This window comes from Dreissena polymorpha, chromosome 3 (genome assembly GCF_020536995.1).
Source record: "Dreissena polymorpha isolate Duluth1 chromosome 3, UMN_Dpol_1.0, whole genome shotgun sequence".
Lineage (NCBI taxonomy): Eukaryota > Metazoa > Mollusca > Bivalvia > Myida > Dreissenidae > Dreissena > Dreissena polymorpha.
Window position 1 is genome coordinate 115,545,365 of NC_068357.1, and position 23,953 is coordinate 115,569,317.

At 32.8% G+C, this 23,953-nt stretch overlaps 2 protein-coding genes and 1 non-coding gene across 3 annotated transcripts; 1 reads left to right on the forward strand and 2 right to left on the reverse strand.

Moving 5' to 3' along the window:
- The first annotated feature begins 162 nt into the window (after nt 1-162).
- Nucleotides 163-244, forward strand: Trnas-uga (transfer RNA serine (anticodon UGA)). Its single transcript has one exon. It is a non-coding gene; the product is annotated as a tRNA-Ser (tRNA).
- Nucleotides 245-12,603: 12,359 nt separating this feature from the next.
- LOC127872519 (neurogenic locus notch homolog protein 2-like) lies at nt 12,604-18,916 on the reverse strand. Its single transcript, XM_052415843.1, has 6 exons — nt 18,911-18,916; nt 15,429-15,557; nt 15,125-15,216; nt 14,021-14,143; nt 12,904-13,575; nt 12,604-12,658 (listed from the first exon to the last, which is right to left on the reverse strand). The coding sequence occupies exons 1-6, from the start codon at nt 18,914-18,916 to the stop codon at nt 12,637-12,639; spliced, it is 1,044 nt and encodes a 347-aa protein (XP_052271803.1). The 3' UTR covers nt 12,604-12,636.
- A 140-nt stretch (nt 18,917-19,056) lies between these two features.
- On the reverse strand, nt 19,057-19,620 carry LOC127872521 (latent-transforming growth factor beta-binding protein 1-like). The gene has a single exon (XM_052415844.1). It carries the CDS (start codon nt 19,618-19,620, stop codon nt 19,057-19,059), a length of 564 nt encoding a protein of 187 aa, XP_052271804.1.
- Nucleotides 19,621-23,953: the final 4,333 nt, after the last annotated feature.

Below are 23,953 nucleotides of genomic sequence, written 5' to 3' on the forward strand. Positions count from 1 at the left end.
ATGTTTAACTTATTCATTTAGATTACATTATTTTCACTATAAATATTGACTTTGATCCAATTATCATCTGAAAAATACGATTTCGCGATTTCTTCAAAGATCGAGCGAGCCTTTTTACCTGTTTACTTATATATATCTAATTTAAGGTTACACAGATGTAAAGTTGTCGTGGCCGAGTGGGTAAGGCGATAGAATTGAAATCTTTTGGGATTTTCCCGCGCAGGTTCGATTCCTGCCGACATCGCATACTTTTTGCGACGCGTTTTATTTCTTTTCTAACGTAATTTGATTTAATATAGCACATAAGCTATGTTTATTGTTAAATATGTTGAAAATTGTATGCACATCCTTCAATTTTAAAATTAAAACAACGTTATGGCTAAAGTGATTAATTTACTGCTGAAAATACGAATGATGCATGTTGCATTTTTATTTTTATTTCAAAAAGTAAACGGTAAATCTGTCTATTTTTTGGTATTTTTGCTGTATATAGTGTTTCTATAAAAACTTAATTTAAAATATAGCTTAAATGATACTATTTTGAATTTTATGACACTTTGTTTTTAACCGACCCAATTTTTACTTGGCTGAAATCACTTACATTTCATGGCGCTATTCCATAGATTAAAATTAGTAAAAAATAAATGTCTGTAAAAGAATACTTATTTCATCTTGTTTAAACTTTAAACACCTTTACTGCATCTGTACACACCAACTGCATGCCCACATTTGGAAATTTGAATGAATTATGGAACTTTTATATACCCCAGGGGTGAAAATAAACTGGACAAAAGCCGAGCGTGAGGGTGGTTTTGAAAAAAATCGGTTTATTTTTTTTAAGCATGGAAAGCTACCTACAAATTTGCATGTAGTTTAGTGAAATGATGCTGATTAGGAAAATAATTAATTAAATTATATTTGGATATGTGCCCATTAGAGGTGCGCAAGCTTAAAAAGGTAGAATTACCGAAATTCCCGTTCTTACACGTTGTAGCATGGATCGGGTATTGAACACGATACACGTGTGTATTAGCACCCTACTGTTGTCCCGGCGGGGTTATCAACTGCACCAATACACCGGTAAGCAACCAGGGGAATATCATATGAAAAAAGAACTATCATGCATGTTTGTTTTGTTAAAGTGTGTCACAAAATTTCCCTAACTGCCGATGTCGGCTATAATCTCGGTATAAACATGCAAAGAAATTAACATATATATAATGTTAATGCCGATATGTTATTGGACATTTTGTATGTCAAATGTTCATTATTTGCATTAAAATTAAGACGATTGTATTGAACACGATACACGTGTGTATTAGCACCCTACTGTAGTCCCGGCGGGGTTATCAACTGTACCAATACACCGGTAAGCAACCAGGGGAATATCATATGAAAAAAGAACTATCATGCATGTTTGATGTGTTAAAGTGTGTCACTAAATTTCCCTAACTGCCGATGTCGGCTATAATTTCGGTATAAACATGCACAGAAATTAACATATATATAATGTTATTGCCGGTATGTTATTGGACATTTTGTATGTCAAATGTTCATTATTTGTATTAAAATTAAGACGATGCTTATTTGCCAGAAAGCGTTTATTTCAAATTCAAAACAAGCAATAATCATACATAATACCAAAATATAAAACTAACAAAATGGCAACACTCTCGCTTAACGCAACGTTCAGAAGCACGCGCACTTAACAAAATTATTGCAACTAATGCAAGCTGTAATTAATATGTGACTACTTGCTATACAACCAGTATCATGCGAAAATTGATCTTATTTAATTGTGGTTCCCTATTTGAATTTATGTTGCCTGTCGACTTTTAGAATAATGTGTCAGTAAGAAATGTATTGCTTGCTCTACAACCAGCATCATGCGAAAATGGATCTTATTTAATTGTAAATCCCTCTTTGAACTTAAGTTGTCAGTCGACTTTTAGAATAATGTGTCAGTAATAAATGTTTTTCTTCAGTTTCACATGTTTTTTAAGAAAATTTAGTGAAAGATGCAAATGTGTCTTATTTATTTTTTTCTGTGTCTTCAATGTATCTTATTTATATGTGACTGCGTGCTTATTTTTTTTTCAAGAAATGAAAGATGCAAATGTGTCTTATTTTAATTTTATCCATGTCTTAAATGTGGCTTATTTATATAAGATAAAATGATATACTGCCAGTGTCATGCAAAAAAGGATCTAATTTCTTAATATCCACATTCACGCTTTGTTCTTTATTAGCACCGTCTTTAATTAGGCTATCTATTTAAAGTACAGATTACTGTGAACTTAATAATTGTGCAACGGTGATGTTGATCCATTATCGTTGTTAATTTAAAATGTAGACAACAAGTTAGCAATTAATGAAATCAGTTATTGTTTCTGTACAGTAGCCAGGTGGATGTGTATTGAGCGGATAAGATAGGGATCACCACAACAAGTTTCTAATACACAGTATAGACTTCCCCTATTATTATTAATTACCTGATTGGAATAAAAAAAGTGTTAAAGATCATTTCATGTGAAAAGCAGGATTTCTGACATAATTTCAATCGTTTTGCTTTTATACACAATTTCATGGAACAATGAATATATTGGCGCGATGGAACACAATTTATAAATCAAGCTGACAGTATAGTATCATTTTTTAATTATGTGTAATTTAATTCGCATCTCTCCCTTAACTCGTTCAATGACACGTGAACTTATATCAATTATAAAACATCACGTGCATCATTAAATATTTTTTTTTAATTATGAAAACATATATGTTCTACATGGTTTTGTTTAGTTTTTTTTCTCAACCAGAGAGACATTATAAAACATTGTTATATATAAAGCGCTTTACTTTTCTACATTACATAAAGATATATCGATTTTTTTGTTAAGTGTACGTGCTTGACATATTTATAAAAAGGCAGTGTTTATTTTTGTAATAAAATCGAAAATTGACATTTAATTTGATGCAATCCACATTGTTTAGCGGCCAAGCGCAGTATTCCGCTCTCGGCGGCCGATGGTGTATTGCAATATATACAATGAAAAGCTGGGTTTCTGACATAATTTCAATCGTTTTGTTGACGCGGAAGTGCTTTTTGGTGGCCAAAAATACTATTGTTCCCTTTATTTAAACCTAAATCAGTATTTTTTTACACTTGAAGGTTTGTACAGCGGGGATTTCGGTACCGGCGCGGGTTTATGTGCTTGTTAAGAATTACCGAAATCCCCGCTAAGAGGCAACATATTATCCTGATTTATGCTTTGATTAAACATTGATAACTAAATTGCAAAAGTGTATAGCATATTGTAAATAAGGTAGTACGATATCATTTGTTTCATCAGATTTGTTTGGAAAATACTTTCTGAAGACTTATTATTACTATGTCATGTTATATTTACATATACTTTTGTGTAACCAATGTTTTAAATGTACATTTTACCTTTTTTACATTCGTTTACACATTTTTCACATTAATAAACTATTTAATAATGGAAAAAATATTCTGATAAGAGTGTTTAAATGATTAACACTAATATGATTGTGTACAAATCAACATTAATGCAAAGCCAAAACCCAAACATAATGACATATAGACCCTTTAAGGCGTAATATGGGGGATTGGCGTAAACATGGGTGATTTCGGCTCTGGGCGTACGAATGTAGCAGTACCGAAATCCCCGCTAATTATTTTCCAAAAGAAGTAACCGAATGGGAGATAATACATGTCACTGGTTGCTAATGAAAAAAAACACTATAATAATTTTGTTGACACTTGAAGGTTTGTACAGCAGGATTTCGGTACCGGCGCGCGTTTAAGTTCTAGTGTAGAATTACCGAAATCCCCACTGAAAGGCAACTTAATGCTGTCAAGAGTGCTTAATAATTAAAATTAATATCAAATTTGTTGCACCTTAACATTCATGTGAAGTCAAAAACCATTCATACCGATGACCTATTGACCCTTTAAGGCGTAAATATGGGGATTTCGGTACTAGGCGGGCGAATGTAGAATTACCGAAATCCACCTTTTCATCATCGCACATTAGTGTAACATAAATTTTAACACAATATATGTAGGGAAACTCATATGAACCGCGTAATGTGAAAATGATTATTATGCTATAATTCGACCACGAAACTTGACGTGACTTAATACCGGACATTATGGAATGGAGCTACGCTTGCCGTATTTGACATAAGACCCATTTTCGCAAATTATCTTATCAATGCTTATATGAATTTGATTGCTATAATCTTATGCGTATTCGACACGGAATTATTGTCAAGGTTTTTCATTTTGTCAATATTTATCATAGCAGGGGACATTGCTGACATCAATATGGATACTGTTTTCATTTTCTGTCGAGAAATGATATGACTTATTATCAAGATTATTTTATAGTACGGTAGCGTTCTCTTCACAATTGAGATTTATTTGTACAGGTAAATTGCTCTTATACTCACCATTCGGACTCGACGATCGGCTCGAATAAAAATGTTAGTCGCTTAAAAGTACAAATTCATCATATTGAGCACGATTATTATTATTATTATTATTATTATTATTATTATTATTATTATTATTATTATTATTATTATTATTATTATTATATAGCTTTTAGAAACTTATACCTTAAAAAAAATCCCATTGGAAAAAAAAATCCCATGGGAAAAAAAATCCCATGGGACAAAAAAATCCCATGGGAAAAAAATCCCATGGGATTTTTTTATTATTTTAAAACACGATATAACGCGTTGAAATCGCGAGAAATGCTCATCATTTGTTAAAAGGTAGTGTTTCTGAAGGTTACATGAATAAATCTCTAAAAATCAGAAAAAAATCCCATGGGATTTTTTTTTTCCCATAAAAAAATGGGATTTTTTTTCTATCAAAGTAAATTGAACGAAAATAAGCACAAATGCTTTAACAATGCTTAAAATCGATAACTAAGCACAAACGAACGTGTTTTATGTTTTTGAAAATCCCATGGGATTTTTTCTCCCATAAAAAAAGCTGGAGAAAAATCCCATGGGAGAAACCAAAATTCCCATGGGATAATGAAAAATCCCATGGGAAATTACAAAAATCCCATGGGAACCCCAACTTTGCAAATAAAGTTCATAGTGAAGAAAACGCATTTAACAAGCAAAAATAACCAATTATTAATCACAAGTTAGACTTTTATCTTATACTTTATCACAAATAAGCAAACCTTCAAGAAAAAGGGTACTTAAGTTTGCGAAATTTCGGTTTCGCAAAGTTTTTCCGGTGGCCGTTTAAAATTGAAAAACAACTCGTACAGTAATAATGTGTTCTTTCGGGATAATAAAAAGCCGCGCCAGACGTCAAAGATCAGGTCATTGTAAGTTACTGAACATTTAAAAACACTTAATTTTGTAAAAAATGAATAAAAGTACATGGCATCATCAAACTCGGTTCACACATTAGGCTGTCCGTAATTCCTTTCATGTGTGCATTCGTACGTTTGTTTATACGTCTGCACATATGAAATATCTATTTAGTACATGATAAAAATGCATCTGCCGAATTTTTAGATAATAATGAATATACCTGAATACAACTTTGAAAACTTAAAAGGGCTTTTTGTAGATTGTGCACATTTTTTCTATTAAATTTATCAGTTGTCACTTTTGCCAAAAATTACTAAACTTAAAATTGTAATTACTTCATAGCAAGATAAGATATGAGAATGAAGCGTGATTTACACATTTCGTTATGCATGTGTGTCAATCGTTCTTTTCATCCGTCCATTCAACTTGTTGTCCTTGCAATAAAATAATACTTGTACACATTGACAATATAGTGACTATAACATGGAATAAAACGAAGTACAAATTATGTCCAATCAGATGGATATGATACACAATATAAAGGTTTTCAGTGGTAGGTGGCTCCTTATTTGTCTGCAATACTGTCAAAGCCATGTTTCAAAACGTATTGCATATTTATAAAGAAATGTCCGTTGAGTAGTAGAACTGTTCGTTTGCGTAATGCTATCGAATTTCAAAATTAGGGTCTATAGCATATACCTTATGCAAGTATTGTAGAATGAACAAAATACATGCATATTCTGGTGAATTAGCATTGTTACTGTTATCAATAATATACTATTTATTATAAGACATTCACATTATTGCTTTAGCTATCATGTCCAAAATGGTCATGGTGGTATTAGATGGTTATTATACTACACTGGTACAATTGGTGTAATCTTAAAAGATTACAATTTTTATAGCGAATCCTGTTCAACACATGCAATGAAGAATGGGGTTGATCAGGTCACATCTAGCATTGTAAGGCCCATAGCACGTTACCTTTCCTCAATGGATGTCAGGTTCTAATGTTGCGGCTGAAGTGCATACGTACTTCAATTAATTTTTTTTTATAATATGTAGAAACCGTTGAGTCTTGGTTTTAACCTTTATTAATGGTTTGACATATCTTATTTATTTTATGTAAGATGTCTGTGGACTTGCTTTGAAAACTTCAAGACATGACATGGATAAGGAAATAATTAAATCCAGGAAACGACATATAGTAAACAACGTAGTATTTCTTTTATATTATTCACTACAATTACGATTTGTAAACAAATAATGTATTGTGGAATTCTTCATTTGTAAGAATTATTGTAAAAGTTCAAAACTTTTCTACTCAATTGTGTATTTTTACGCATATTAATTTTGATGTTAATATTAAAGACAAAGTGGTTAATGAACAGATAAATCGAAGCCAAAACTGTTTGGTACATATACTATGTAAACAAGAACTCAATCATCTTTTTTTACAAGCAAATAAAACATTATTAAACACACATAATTCAGAAAATATGTACTATTAAAATTCATTTTCCAATCATAAGTAATTATAGTAAAGGGATATTACGAATATACGTATTTTCCAAATACGGTATTGTATTTTTTTTATTAAATTGGACTCTTAATTTTAAAGCCATATTAGTGAGTGCAAATTCATTGTCGGTAGGCATATCCCAGTTAAAAACCTAAATGATATTTCTTTGACCCGTGCTCGTTAGTGTGACATGTAAGTACAATACAAAAGGAATTCAACTGCTTATTTGTTGAATGGTGGCATGAAATCCTCCCACTTGAATTATCAATAGAAGAATTAGTATAAGAATAGTATGCGTGGGCTTACCGCATATTCCGATAAGATAACGCACAGACAAATTAATTCCTTTTATTTGCGGTCCACTTAAATTTTTTAATTATTGCTTATGTTCTGATGCGAAAAGATTTGTTCATACAAGTTACATCAATGTTTGAATACAACAGTACATAAACACGTATTTTATAATTGCTTTGTTACAATACATCTTTATCAACACGCGAGCGTTCAAGCGTTCGAAAATATCTATAGCGCCCAAAGTTTTAAATCTTATCAACGAATAATCCCAATAATGCATGTCAAGAGAGCGTTGCGGGGAAGACTTCGAATTCATTAACGGGGTAGCTTTACGTTCAATTACAGTAAATCATATGCGCATTTAAAATGTTGATATAGATTTATTTTATCAATAAGTAACAGATAACTGGTTGATCACCGCCGCATTCTATTTCTTAAGGTAAATTCCTCTTACTCGAGCATTCTTGTTTATTGAAATAACCATCAATACTCAACATTTCCTTATTGTTTTTTAGATTATAATCTTTTTGATTGTTTTCTCTCAATTATCCCTGTTTCAACTGAATCATTTTAAACACATGTTTGTACTGATATATTGGTGGATATATAACATTCGTATGTCTGATTTAAATTGGCGTACAGATGTATACACTCTGTAAAACCCCATATCGGAGGCCTATGCATTATGCGTTTGATGACTTATATATTGTATTGTAGGGATGAGAAGTGGGAACACTTTGTTACAAAGTCCATTATCGTTTTGTTCCTTTTTAGTATTTATTTTATTTAGTATCAGTATTTGAATAATAGTGTATTAGTCTTGTTTTAGTGAAACATTAAATAAATCATGGAGAAAGTGTTTTTATTTTATTGTAAAAGACAAGATTATACAAGATTATCGAAAAACCATTGAATAATGAACAAACGCAGCAAATTAAAAGGCCCTAAAATATATAACGTTATATACTCTAAATGAAACATATAGTACATATTAGTAAGATAGCTATCATCATTTTTTGGTTAACAATATCCTTACGCGTCTGTTGGCGCAACTCTGACACAAATAAAAGCATTTCTTTACAGAATATACAACTAAAATACGACATTTGCCAATAATATGATTCATGTAAAGACTTTAGAAAGAAAACACTCGTATAACATTAATTTACATGCCGATATACAGTAACCGACTTTGCAATACACGGGTAATCCATTTTGGAGGTATAACAACAATATCCTGCCTTGGCTCGAAGTTGTGTATGCAATTCTTAATTCAACCAATACCAACCACTAACGTTATGATTCAAAAGGCGATTCAAAAACTGAACAAAGCCATGTCGATGTCATCATTAAGTTAAGGTCTTTCATCATTCATTTCAAAACAGCCGTATTTGTTGTATTGTATGTTGTATATTCATCGTGACGGTCAGAAACTACCCACAATCTTGTTTGCAAGCATTCGTGGCTCCAATATTAACCACATTGACTAATTCACTTCTAGCAAACGTGTGCCATCCTTTGAAACAATTCTTATTTATAGGCGTTGCAATTACAAGATCAGCTGTTCGTGCACTTTTAAGCCAGGCAATCATCTATATAAGCTACACAATCATGCCATTTAATTGCCTTATGCCTTGGAATGGGTTGCTGTTAAGTTTCTGTTTAGTTTGAGACGCGGATACTGCTTAGTTTTTTATGCTATTTAAACTTAATGAATACATTAGGTGCACGATCGTTTTGTAAAAGAATCATAAACACTTCGTATTGACACATTTTGCAGCATATCGTTAAGCGTTTGAATAACGATACCACCTTAAAAAAGGAGTGATTGCTTTATGAACCAGCTTTGAGGGAAACAAAAGTATGTATTCATATCGTCGTTTTTCTTCGATTTTCTTACGGACAATATCAAATGATGAGCGAAAATTAATGAGGGCCTTGTTATAATGCTAATATAATAGTAGTATAAGAAGAAGTATTAGAAGTCTAATAAGTTTAGTTGTAACATTTGTAGCAATAGAATGTCTAACAAAAACTTCCGATTATGTATACGAAACGCCATCGATGAATAATTAATACATACTCAATTAGTAATTAGGTAATTAAATTGCGATGTTAACTAGTTTAAATTTGCTCGTACTGTTGATGAGTTCGAATTGCATGTTGAGCCGAAACATATTTTTTACACGAGTAGGTTTTGTGATTTATTTTGGGCAGGTGTTAATTTCAGATATCGTTTGAACTAGTTAAATCCTCAATTGTTTTATTTAAACGTTGTGCGGTCAGGTGAGTTTTGGATTAATCTTGGCTCATAGTATAATTTTGTCAAATTAAGCGTAAAAATCAACATGGCTTTAATGCGTATCACGCACAGGACACTTGTCTATGTGTCAAATGTCAAGATAAAAAACGGTTGAAAGTCAAATATAATAATCCATCAATACAACTTTTTTCATAGCTGTGCACAATGAATGAGTTCCCAACGACAGCATCATAAGTAATAAGCATATTCTGTTGGACCTTCTTACTTCCCTTCTTCCAAAGTCACACACACACACACACTATTTACCGACATACTTTGTCGATAAATAAGACGAACGCGTGATTGAACTCATAATACCGAAGCGCATAGTTGCCCAGATTAAAGACATCCCTTGTTAGGAAAAGGGTCACAATTACGGTCACATACCAAACTGTTATATAAATCAAACTCCTTAATGTTGAACGGAACATAACGTTTTTTAGCATTTAATGTTTTTCAAATAACTCAAAAAGAGTGATTCAACATATCGTAACGTTGAAGGCCAGTGTCTAGATAATGATTCACTGTCTAATGATAAGGGGCTAGTATTGTCAAGCTTGGGTGGAGTCTTCTAAAACGTGGAAGAAGTTTCAAAAATATTAATGCAAGTTTTTAAACACTATATCACGTAAGGTAAATATTGAGTGATAATAAATCACGCCAACGATTGATCTATACAGGAATTGCTTTATTGACGGCGTATCTTCGTGAATAAACCACTATTGTGAGATATCATTATTTATATATTAAACGAATTATTATTATGTTCTGCGTATATAATAAGATATATTTACTATAAAGTAACGTTTAGAAATTACAACAATTACATTTACTAGAAACAAGAAGTCCTTACAAAAAGTGCATCGTTTAAATAATATGCATAGCAAAAGTTGACACTCTGCATACACAGAAAACAGGTTTAACGAGTTTTTATTTAGGTTTTTCTTTCATGGTTATGGATTTAAAATAGTGACTTATAGCAATAGACAAATACTCTTTATTAAGTAAATAATAGTAATACCAAAATAATTTTACGACCGAGATTTGGAAAATCTTAAGGATGTTAACATAGTTTTTGTCGAGTATAACACAATTAATACACAAGCAATGTTCATGTCATGCACAATAATAACAATTAAGACATGAAGTTCCACTATAAATTGTTTCCTATAGCGACATGTTGTAACATGTTTCTGACTTCTTGCGAAATTTTTGTGACACTTGTTGTTTCTTATTGTGTATATTAAAAATCATTACACAACAATTATCGGTAATGTATTCGATGTTTGCTTCACGTTTTTGCATTGACGTTTCCATTTTCTGTTCGAATAACACAATTGACTTGAGATTGTATCAGACGCGCGTTGATTTGTGATTAATTATGGGGTAATTGTGACTATTGGCTAGCCATCAAATCGGTTCAATGTCATTATATTTTGTATTCTAAGGCAATTATCAAAGTCAATTTGATTAATAGCCGATGTTCAATTATAAACGTTATATATGTGTTGGTAAACACTGCGTATTGGTTTAATCCTTAAAATGCTAAATTTAATTTAGTAATGTTTCTATGAACTCGCTTTCTTAACTAACATGTAATGACACGGACGAGGTACGAATTTAATCACTTTTGATCAAGTAATCAGCATATATAGTAAACTCGTAGTAATTCATGTATGTATGCCTTTTTTAAACTCCATTGTACACTGTAAACACGCAATTATTTAGTGTTTGTATATTTGTTAGATATTTTTGCGGAAGAACATTCTGTATTTTTCCCAAGCATTTAATTTAATTTTGATTTTGCCATTAAATTTAACATGATTGTAGCTAAGTTAAATTTTAGGCAAAACTATTTACCGAATTATTTATAATATGTAAAAAACTAAAAAGAACACTCATATCTTGCAAGGAGGTATTGTTAGCAAGCGTTTTAATGAATTTTCCGACCATACCTGCTTGTTGTAGAAGGTGAACGTTGGCATACTTGTTTTTAAGAGAAAGTACACTATTTTATATTAAATGTGACACGTAAATTATTTTTACTTTTGTGCTGATATGAAAGGGTGTATATAAATTGTCAGTAAGCATGTTTATCATGCAATATAAATGTTACAGTTCCCAACATATGTGGTATTACATTAACCCGGTTTCGTGAGTTTGACATGAGCTTACAACACAAAAGAAGGTTAATTGTTCTTTATTTGTTCAATGGTGAGACGAAATCCTCCTACTTAAATCATCAATTGAAGAATGTTATACGAGGGCTTACCGCATATCCCGATAAGATTGCGCAAAATGAGGTTAATTCGTATTATTTGCGGTCTGAAAATATTGTTAAGTTATTTCTTGTGTTCTGATGCGGACGGATTTGATTCTATGATCATCATAAATGCTTTAACACATCAATACAGAAAACAAAAATTAGTTTTTATTCCGGATTTGTTTAGAGACAAAACTGAACATTACATCAATATTGGCATCGTGCCGTCTATGAACGCTTAGTGTTTCAGGTCTTTCATTTGTAAAACTACGTAACAGCGGTCAAGATGGTTGCGGGGAATACTTAGCACCCACTCGCGAGATAGCCTAACGATATAAGAAAATAAAAATACTTATATTTGAAATGTTGTAATGAATTACCGAAGTAATAAATTGAAGCTTTTATAGCTCCATCGGATTAATGAATATAATTTTCTTAAGCGATTTCACAGGTAATGTCTGGGAATGACCTGAGAAAGCAAATATGTTTTAAATAGTATTGGTCTAAATCCTACTATCTTAATGTTGAGTCGTTGATTTTGTATTCTGAGTCAGCAATTTTTCGAACGAAGAGCTTCAAACTAAAACAAGTATGTGTTTTAAAATATACTATTAGACGGGTGGATATTACAACCGTATTTGTAAATACAATTTGCAGTATTAAATATATTATGTATATCTGTCATGTTGAAGGCTAATGTTGTTTGAGTTTACATAAATTGCTTTATTATTTTGCGAGCATTGTAGAAAATAAATAAGGAAAACGATACAGTAAAAACTATCATTCCAAAAAACAACAACAAAGTCTTCAGATATTCGAATTAGTTTATTAAAAATAAAAAAAGCAATCGATATGACACGCGTGGTTGCTATGATTTCTTCGTCTAAGATGTCTTCAAGCGTTTGTCGGAGCGACTCTGAAATAATTGTTAATCAATAATTTCTAACAAAGGCTCGCTTACTAAGAAAATGCCTGAACTCGTTTAATAAAATATGGTATGATATGACCACTCGTGCCAGATCCTATATGTAGCATGAACATTATCGACACTATTCTACTGACGAAAGACAAAATCAAGACGATATAATTCATAACAGACCCGCATAATTGCAATTAACATTTAAACGATATACCATTTTTACTTGATTTCATAAAACCTACCGTCTTTTCTTAAAAGTGATATATGCTATTCGAATTCCAACCAGTAACGTTATGGTTCCTAAGGCAGACCCTGCACTGATCATTGCAATGCCGATGTTTTCTTTAGGCAATGATTTGTCCTTATTTTCCAGCGACCCTGAGGTCGCATTTGTTTCATTGTATATACGTTCATCGGCAGGAACAACACCAACATCTTTATCGGTCAAATTTAATTTGTAAATAAAATCAGCTACAGTTTCGTCTCTATGATCATAGTTTTCATATAACTGGCAGCGGAACGAACCATTTGTATTTATACACGTTTCGTTGCTATTACAGGGACTTGCAGAGCATTCGTTCACATCATCCGCACAACTATAGCCATCCCAACCATGTTCACATTGACAACTAAACGACCCATTTGTATTTATACACGACCCGTTGTTCTTGCAGCTGGAAGTCATACATTCGTCTACATCTGCTGCACAATCATATCCCCGCCATCCGTCTTGGCATTGACAGATAAAAGATCCACGAGTATTGACACAAGTTCCATTGTTTTTGCAAATGTAAGATTCGCATTCATCTATGTCCTCCAGACATCCAATGCTTTTCCAACCAGCATTACACTCACACGTATAGTTTCCACGTGTATTACGACAATGTTGATTTTCCGCACATGTATACAGTGACCTGAAGCAACGAAGAAACAGCTTTCGGTTTTTATTTTTTTTGTACTGAATAACATTGAGGTAATAAATACATTGAAGGATTAACATTCGAGTTATTATCCTCGTGTATGCCGTTAAGTCTGATTACGTAAATATATGAAATTATAGACTCATCAACTCCTTAACAGGGTTTACAGTTGAGTTACCATTACCATGTATTTAATCAGAGACCAGATTACCAATCAAATTGCATGGAACGGTAAATGTAAACTATAGGTGTTTTGAAACACGTTTAGAGGCTTAACGAGCATCACACTCAACTAATAATTCATGATAATGAATACCTTGATACAAGACAAAATAAGTTACTACTTTAGACTAAAAACGAAGTTACAGATAGCAATACACCAAATATCATACACAGTAAAGGTTTAAGTTTGGTATCATAAATTATGTAATTGACTCACGTATTAAGACATTCATCTAGATCGTGCGTACATCTCGGTAGAGTCCAACCTGGCATACATTCTTGTGGATCTCCGGTCTCAAGTTGACAATGGTCTCCAGCCCAACCTCTTAGACAGTTACAACTGAAATAAATAACATAGTGGGTAATCACGTGATAGTCAAGATGGCGACGTCCATTTCGAGGCAGTTATTTTGCGCCGTTGTATACCTTTTATTACTTGTATATAGTTTTTAAATGCCGCTCACTTTCCTGCTATATCAGCAAGAAAGTTTCTAGCGTTTATATCGTATTAATATTCGCTCTATATCTCGCCTTATTCGTTGCGAAATTTGTCAGAGAGATGGCCTAATTACAGCTTGACTAAGAAAATGTACGAAATTTAACACGAAATAAACGCTAATCACCTTTTTATTAATACTGCCTGAAAGTAAGCGTCATTAACACTTTAAACAAACTGTAACACTTTAAACAAAAAGGGTATAAAATAGCGAACATTAACGCTCTCTGCATGGGCGTCGCCATCTTGACTATCACTTGATTACCCCTTCCGAATTAACATGAAAATATAATTTTCAAACCTCAATTTCAGTAAGCGGCCGATTTACAAGTACCGTTTTGATACTCCAATCACGAAGCCACCGCTGCGTACAAGGTGATTGTCGTTTCATGCAAATGGGGTAACGTCATTTCCCAACATCAAAACAATGTGCGCTCGACAACTGTGATCAAGCACATCGCGCTTTAACGCGGTGGCATACCAGATTTATTATCCTAAGTACTTTACATGAATACCTTTGTAATCTGCACCAATATCCGCGGCGTTTTTTTAGTGTCGTGATAAATACCCCCACCCCTCCGATAACATCGAACACTTTGGGCGGCTTTCCATGGCTATAATGCGCATTTGTAAGCGCATAACAGTAAGTACAGAAACTAAAATAAATCACCGTCGTGGCGCGAATGTTCAAAAATTAAGTAGTGTCTTTATCAAACAAAATAATAATGATTAAACAGGTACAAGAAGTGTAAGGGAAATTATTAGTGCAACACAAGTTATTAAATCATTATTGGTTTGTAACGGCCATAGTAATAAAAGTTCTACCTGAAACTCCCGATTGTGTTTATGCAATGCCCTCGATTTATACACGGATATCCTTTCGTGCATTCGTTTTCGTCTTCTCTACAAGTGTTTCCCTATAAACAATTTAGACAAAGTGAATTCGTTATTGAACCACGCATAAATATTAAATGAAAGTAAAAGTAAATAATAATTAATACTTACAAAGCATAGTACAAACTCATCTGGTAGTTATAAAGAACTGATTTTAAAATCTTAGCGTCCTAACAAAAGGGTTATTCAAGCTAGTTAGCGTATTTATATGTTAGGCTTATTAAACAATATATACCATAAATCCAACCAGGCATCTGCATGGGCGAGAATCGTTCAAGTCGCATTTGGCTGTAAAGGGCCCGTAACATGTCAGGTTTCCACATGAAATATCAGGATACTGGTTCCTATAGTCTACACTGGGAATCTGTTGAATTGGTAATGTAAAATAGTTGATAAATATTACAAACAATAAACACAGCTTTATTACACAAACTGTGTAGGATATTATAATAATTTACAAATTTTTCGTAATTATCAAGTCGCTTATAATTTATTAAAGATATTAGGATAAACTTTCAAATAAGACTTTAATACAAACGATCCAATTTACTTACCGTGTTAACTATATGGACGATGCTAAATATTAAATAAACATAAATAGACATCGCAATTTCTTATTCGGAATGTTGCAATAGATGACTGATGACTTTGGTAATATGGTAAAACATTTATTAACATAAAGTTAAAGTGATACTTTAATAAATACAGAAATGTTAATACCTTAACCCGGAACCGACCAAGTTTAATCACTTCCTTTGACTTTTGATTAGCTATTGAGGTTTGTGCTTAATGTTTAAATATTTACAAAATCGATGCTTTGGAGGAAATACAGATATATCAGCAAGTGATACGGTTAATGCGACAGCCGTATGTCACGTTTGATTATGGATTATTCGCTTATCAATGATAATAATTTGAAATGTCAAAGACTTTAATGTAACACCTTTTGACAGGTCAGTGAGTAATTCAATTAAATCACAAAACACTGTACATAAGTGAGAGAATCAATGTTAATATGACTAGACTGAATTTAAGTATCCACCTACAAATAAGAATTAATTTTTAACCTGTCATGTGCTCATTAGTATATGTACGTAACACAATCAGTTAACCATGAGTATTTGCCGGCAGTTAATTTTTAATAAATATAAAGTCTTTTTTAAACTCTGGAGTATATGTAAGCTAAGATCATGGAAACCGACATCGTAATAATGACAACAACTATGTTTCAACTTTTCTTCACTTCTATATATGTCTATTGCGGCATCTAGCCTACACATATCGTTAAAAAGCAAAGATGTGTTACCGAGGTAACAGTATTGTGTCGTCTACCACTGAAAGAAGCATCACCTTTAAAGAAATGTTAAAACATGAGAACGCATAACGATATGTCAAACAAAGGTAAACAATTGGCGATATACAATTTCCAGTTGCCTCGGAACTTATGGCGTGTTTTTGAATATCATGTATGAAATTCCAAAGCCAGTCAAGCAAAGCACTATTCCAGGAGCTGAAGCAACAATGACCCTTGCTATGAACTTGATGACTTAAAAATGACTCTTTGGCGTAGATGGACTTCTTTACATCTAACCTGAAGCTGCCAATCGTATTAATACAAGGGCATCGGTTGCGACAAGGAAGTCAAGGTGCACACTCATCCAAATCGTCTTGGCATGCATTTCCCTGATGGGATACATTCACATGAATAATAAAAAGATCACACTCAACACGTAAATGATACGTGGGAAAACAATAATTCTATATGGTTATAATATATTGTATTTGTTGTAAAAGTTGGCGTTATAAATTTACTCAGATAAACTGATTGATTTAAGCAGAAAGGAACGATATGCGAGAACTATTAAACAATAACATAAGAGATTTAATTGCATGCATAGCAATGACATGTTTTATTGGAAGAGTCAGTTTTGTTTAAGTAAATGATAAATTGGTCAATCATGTTTAAGAGAAAATGCTTCCGACCGTGAATCTAACTTTGCAAGCACAAGCGTTTTTTTCCGTTGGCCATTTTACAAGACGTTGAGTAAGGACCATATCATGTTATATTTCCACACAAGATGTCTGGTATAATTATCAAGACTGCTGTGCTTTGGATCTGCGGAAAAATGAATTTTGCATTTGTATTCACACAAGTTAAACAGTAGCTAGCAATGAAATATGTGATTGAGTAAAAGAAATAACGTCAATTGATTGCTTGGACTCGTCAATCTGAAGCTAAATGAACGAAAACGAGCAGTGATATTTTTGGTTCAAAAGCCGTTGAAAAGATGAACGTTTTCAATCAGGAACTTAAGTTTATCTTCTTTATTTTATTCTCGTCCACTTGTATCAAGACTTATTTAACACAGGTTTGAACAGGAATTTATAAAAAGCATATTCTTCACTGTGTCAATTAAAATAACCAACATGTTAAGGCCTTTACAAAGGTATTTAATTGCGGTACTTACGATTGTAACGGCAGTGTGATCATTATTAAACAAAAAACGGATCGGACGTTCTACGTATTAATACAACAAAACCATTTATATTGCGAGGTACAGTGGTTTTTACTTAAATGAAATAAATCCTTCACAGTATAAAACATGCACTGCATATTTACCATAACCGACTTTGACTTGGTATTGATTGGAGTCATTTGATCAAATTAGAGGACAACTACACATTTATTTAGATGTTGCTATTTTACAAATAAATCTGCGGTAACTATATTTAGTATGTTGACTACAACTATAATACTTATTCAGTACAAAATAATACCCAGACATTAATTTTAACTGAAAATCACAATAATAATAACCGTCAGAAGAAGACTTTCTGGGCTTAGTTACGTAAAAAGATGAAAATATGCATATTTGTGATTCTTCTTCAGAATTGTGCTCATTCAAATCTACTGCTTATCTTTATTTTAATTTAAAAGATTTTAACATTGTTAAAGAGATGGATTAGTTAAATAATATATAATTTTAAACTAAAGAACTCAGTAAAATAAGTCATATAAACATGTGTTCTCGGTTGATAAAGGGAAAAAAGTGAGCAAGATAAGACTCATAATCCAAGAGTTTAATCGGCGAAACAAAAGCTATCATTGAAACAACAAATCGTCTTTCGTTGTCAGTTATTTAATGTAAACATATGTAAACTTCAGGCATTATAATGCCCCCATCCCATATGACATAAATCCGTATTTTTAAACAAAAAATAGTATTTAAACGTGTATCCATTGTTGTATCGCATGAACAAAACATATACGATCCATGTCATTTCTGTCAGTTAATGATACGGATGAAAAGTGAAGGAACCTTCACTGAACTAAAAATATAGACATAATAAATACACTTTCTGTTTAAGCTGTTTTGAATCGACCATCTTTGTCGATAATGAACACCCTTGCAAGGCCCGTACCACCCGCTTCCAGATTGTTATTTTCTTTCGCAGAACCCACCTTTTGCTTCTTGCTACAAAATATTAACGCCATATTTAAATATACATAGTGGTATAGATATATAATCAATAACGCATGACTCTTTTCATGTAAATACGATCGCGTTGTGAACAAAACAAACTTCCGATAAACTATTGATATCAAAAGATAAAAATAGAAGTTTATTGTTTATTTTATACCTAAAAAATTACAATATGTTCAGCATGATATGGTGTTTACATAATCTGTAAACATTTAAATAGCGAATTTAATACCTGCATTTTCTATATGCAATCCGCGCAACAATAAATCCGGAAATGAAGGCTACAGTGCCAAATACTGAGCCAAGAACAATGTTTAGTTTAGTTCCTTGTTGATTCTCCGAGTTTCCCCTTTTGTTGCCAGAGCTTTGTACAATATGCTAAGGTCCTCCATCAAGATTTCTTCCAGGGTCCTCATTAGAAGGTGTTAATCCATCTGAGGCTCTGACCGAAGCTGCTGTTGAATTGATGACCAGTTTACTTTCCACGCAAATAAGGTTACCGTTGGTGCTTGAACAAATTAGATTCAAGCCACAAACAGTTGCATTTGTACATTCAATACTCTCGATGTCGCATATGTCTCCATTCCAGCCAATGTCACAGTCGCACCTGTAGCCACCGACAGTATTTACACAGTGTTGGTGTGGCCCACACATACTGGTATAAGCACATTCATCAATGTCACCAGAGCAGTTGAAACCCTCATAGCCAATATCACAATGACATATGTAGCTACCTAAAGTATTGACACAGTGTTGGTTTGGTCCGCATATACTGGTATTTGAGCATTCGTTTACGTCTTTCGTGCAGTTGTCCCCATCCCATCCATGATCACAGCCACAAATAAAGCCGCCTTCTGTTTTGACACAATTGTGGTTTTGTCCACAAGCGCTTCCATTTGCACATTCATCAATGTCATTCGACTCCCTCCCAGCCAGTTTCATAATGACATAAGAAACTTCCTAGACTATTAACACAGTTTTGATGGGCTCCGCACATACTGGTATTTAGACATTCATAAATGTCGTCTGTGCAATACACTCCGTCCCATCCTGTGATACACTCACAATGGTAACTTCCAGATTCGTTAACGCACTTGGTAAGGTACTTGATACAAGGATTGATTGTTTCGCATTCATTTACGTCCAGGTCACAGTGCGGTCCAGTCCAGCCGTTGTCACAGTCACACCGATAACTTCCATACGTATTTAGACAGTGCTGATGTAAAGAACAAGCATTCGCATTATTGCATTCATTTGTGTCGTTATTGCAATCGCCTCCTTCCCGTCCGCTGTAACAATTACAATAATAACCGCCAAGTGTATTGATGCAATCTTGATGAGAATTACAGAGGCTTGCATTATAGCATTCATCAATGTCGTCTGTGCAATTGCTACCGTACCATCCAATGTCACAATCGCAAGCATAGCTGCCTATAAAATTCACACAATGTTGGTTTATTTCACACAAGTTTTTGTTGTTGCTTTCATTAATGTCCGCTGTGCAACTGACTACTATCCAGCCGATATCACAAATACACGAGTAGCTGCCATCATTGTTGACACAGATGCGGTGCATCCCACAGATGTTTGCCCTAGCGCACTCATTAATATATTTTGAACAGTACACGCCTTCCCAGCCGATGTCACAGCCGCATTTATAATTACCAGCAGTATTTTCGCAGTGATAGTGTAGACCACATGTGTTGGTGCTACTGTGAATAAAATATATTCCAGAAATATTTGTAGCCAATATATAAGTGTATATGTATATCTATATTAAGGTTAATCGACATAATAATATGAGTTAAGTTTAAGAAGTAATTATTTTAAAAATAAATGCAATTGTCTTGCCTATTTCTGCATTCATCAAAATCTTGGCATTCACAATATGTGTCATTATATACTTGATTCACGTATCCAGGAAGACAGGCTCGTTCAGAAGCGGTGACGTTCTCGTCCCAAACTTGGCACCTCGGTCCAGTCCATCCCACTAAGCAGGAACAGCTGTATATACATGTGCGGGATATAATTAAACAGATTTATATAAATATGAAAATGTATGCTGCAAATTCGTGCTCAACATAATATGACGGTGCTTGATAATTTCATTTATTTTATTATAATTGGTATTCATTTGTTGATATATAAACATCTAAAAATATTTATATCGACTTACGTGGCAACGTTGATAATTCTTTTGAGTTCATTGCAGTAAAAATAAACTTAACACTTGCAAATCAAAATATTTGTATTTGTAATATTTAGTACACCAAATTCATCGGACTTTACACTTAATCGTGTAGAATTTATTGATGTATATATTTGTATAGATTTTTATTGCTTTGTTTTTATTGCAAGGTACATAAAAAGAAAAAAAAGATACCTACTTGGATCCACCCAGAGTGTTGACGCAGGTACCTGTCCCAAATCGAGCGCACGGATCACGTCCAAGAAATGTACAAATGTGCGCACGGATCATAGCTTAGGAATGTACACTCATCTCTGTCCGTACAATTAGCGCCATGCAGATCAATGAAGCGTTGAGAAAGTATTTATTTCATATGTCTGAACATTATGAAAGCATATTATTGACAATAAATGGAAAAATACTCGGCAGAATTCGGACATGCACAAATGTATTTTATCTAGAACCTAAAATTATTAAACAAATATAATAATTGAATGGCAAACCACGTATCAGCAAAAAAAACCATATGTCCCTAAATTGCCATGTACTTAACGAAATTAATTATTTTACCGATTTGCGTAAAAGCAAATACTGGGATCTTTTGTTACCTCTTCTCCGGTAGTTGTGATAAGAGACTTTAACACATTATTTAACAATACAAATGTTGCTTACACTGATATGTAAAAAAGTTGTATTGTAAAATGTATATAATGTGTTGTTATATGCACAAATTGCATGCAAACTATGTACGGTGTTGAGTGCGATGCCCTCGACCCACACACACCTATAGACGAGGAGAATACAATATATCGAACGGAAAACAAAATAAAAATAAATAAAATACAAATAGTAATTTCTGAGAGTTCTTCAATTAGAAATTACTTCTCTCCCTTCATCATGTTAGCAATCATAGTTGTGTTTGAATATATTAGTCGTTGCATATGTGTAATGTTTATTTACTCGGATTTAAAAGAAAATGCAACAACACAAAGCTCACCAACATCAAGAATACTTCCAATGTATCATAGTCCATATCGAAATACCATTAATATAATTTGCCAAGTTAGATTTCAACCAGATTAATTATACAAATACTAATTAAAATTGAATTATTTTAATGAAAACTGTCCAGTATATTTGGTCTGAATGCTCCGTTTCTCAAAAAAGTTCATATTCTCATTTATTCATATCTTTACGACTGCAAAAATGCATAAATTAAAAACAAAATAGTTATACAAACTACCAAAAACGGCTATGATAATTCTAAAGATATGAAACCTTACCACGAATCCGACTTTACAAGCACCGCACTCTATATCTCCCGACTGGGTGTTGTTATTACACGTCGACCAGAAAGGACACGTGTGGTTTCCGTATTTTTGTGTCGTTTTATTTTGGGCTGGATGCGCTTGCTGCAGGTAAAAATAAAAACATTACCTCATACTTTTAATCATAGTTCCACTTAGAACACTTAGCTGCACAGTGTATTGTAAACGTTTTGTAAACTGTGTTAATATTTTAATGCTGGAGTTTCACTTCTTTATATTAAATGTTTTATCGCACTTAAAAATCGTGATCCTTTGCAAATAGTATGTATATGAACTCTATTAGCTTATTACTTAAGTATTATACATAGACACATATTTACATTCATATAACAGTCCTCAAATATGACTTATTGATACAATTTCATAAATTTTTGGGATATGTTTATTAAAGATATTCACAAAATGAATTGCTTATAATATTTAAAAAAGATATGAAAATTAGTTACTTACACAGCTAACCAAAACAACTGGAATAAAAATAATGTTCTAAAGTACTGACTTCATAATATACAATAATAACGCCCAAATAAAAAATAAGAATGATGTCTTATAAGAACAAGCGTTTATACAACCTTGCGTTTTGTTTTCAATTGCGTCGAAATCAATTACAATAAATCTAATAAATCTTGAACTGGGTCACAAAAATGTTAATTTAGGTGATGTACGGACGGTAAAACAAACACAAGTTTTAATCAAAATGATTCCATGTCTTTGGCACAGATAACAATGATCATAATTTTATTGTTCAATTTATACCATTAAAGGTAAAAATTCGTTGCAAGAGTTCTGCACACGGCATGGTCAAACATTACTTATTGTGTATCATGTTGTAGCATGCGGTGATGCGCGTGTCTCTTTTACTTGGATATTTGGCAATACATTTCTTATTTTAAATTGATGCTTAGACAATTTATTAAATGTTCTATAATACCGTATGTTCATTGCATAGATGGTCATATAAAAAGATGAAATCAAGATATCGCTATATTGGTGACAATCTGTATCTGTTCAAAAGGATCAGTGTTATTAGTACACAGAATTATGTTAGACAGTGGGTGCCTGTATATATATGTAATATTATATAATTTTTGAACACGAGAGAAACGGAACTTAACAAATAAATAAGCAGTTTGAAACGTTCATGCTTTTTAGTCATTTTTATTAAAATCCAATATCGTAGTGTAACGCTAATAGATCTACACAATCAGCAAGAACGCTACAATATTTTATTAAGATATAACATTTGGAAGACCCTTTTATGAAAAAGGGAACAAAAAGAAACGTTGCTGGTCCGCATGGCACAAACCAAGGAGTAGGGAACATAATGTTTCGTTTGCAGCACTGTCTTTGAACGGAATTTATCCAAGAATCAAAAAGTTTTGATAGGATTTAATATCTTATATCTTATAAAGCGCTTGAACAAGAGATAAATAAAAGCCTATTCGCTCAAACGATCTGTTGATTCTTAATTCTTGATCATACACCACACGTGAAGCGTGTTTTGGACATGCCAATGCAATCAGGGTTTCGATATTAATATAAATAGCCTGAGTCAACAAAGAGAAGCTATTAAGTTTATTCTCTGTTTTCGTAAAGAAGTATACTCAAAACGTTTCAATTTCTGATGTCCTACTCTTGTTTAGGCATAATTATCCATTTAATGTGCATGAGGTAGGTCTCGTACCCGACTTCCTTTGCTACAAAGAAAAACGGAATACCTTCCGAATAACACAATTTATCGACAAATTATATAACATTA

Bases quoted from the DNA above. Each gene is read 5' to 3' on its own strand.
- LOC127872519 (XM_052415843.1), bottom strand. The intron at 15,217-15,428 runs GTATATATTGTT...AATTGTTTATAG, and splicing joins GATGCCTGGTTGGATTTATG to GGAAACACTTGTAGAGAAGA. The intron at 13,576-14,020 runs GTGAGTCAATTA...TCGTTGCTTCAG, and splicing joins CTAGATGAATGTCTTAATAC to GTCACTGTATACATGTGCGG.
- LOC127872521 (XM_052415844.1), bottom strand. From the start codon at position 19,620: ATGAAACTGGCTGGGAGGGAGTCGAATGACATTGATGAATGTGCAAAT.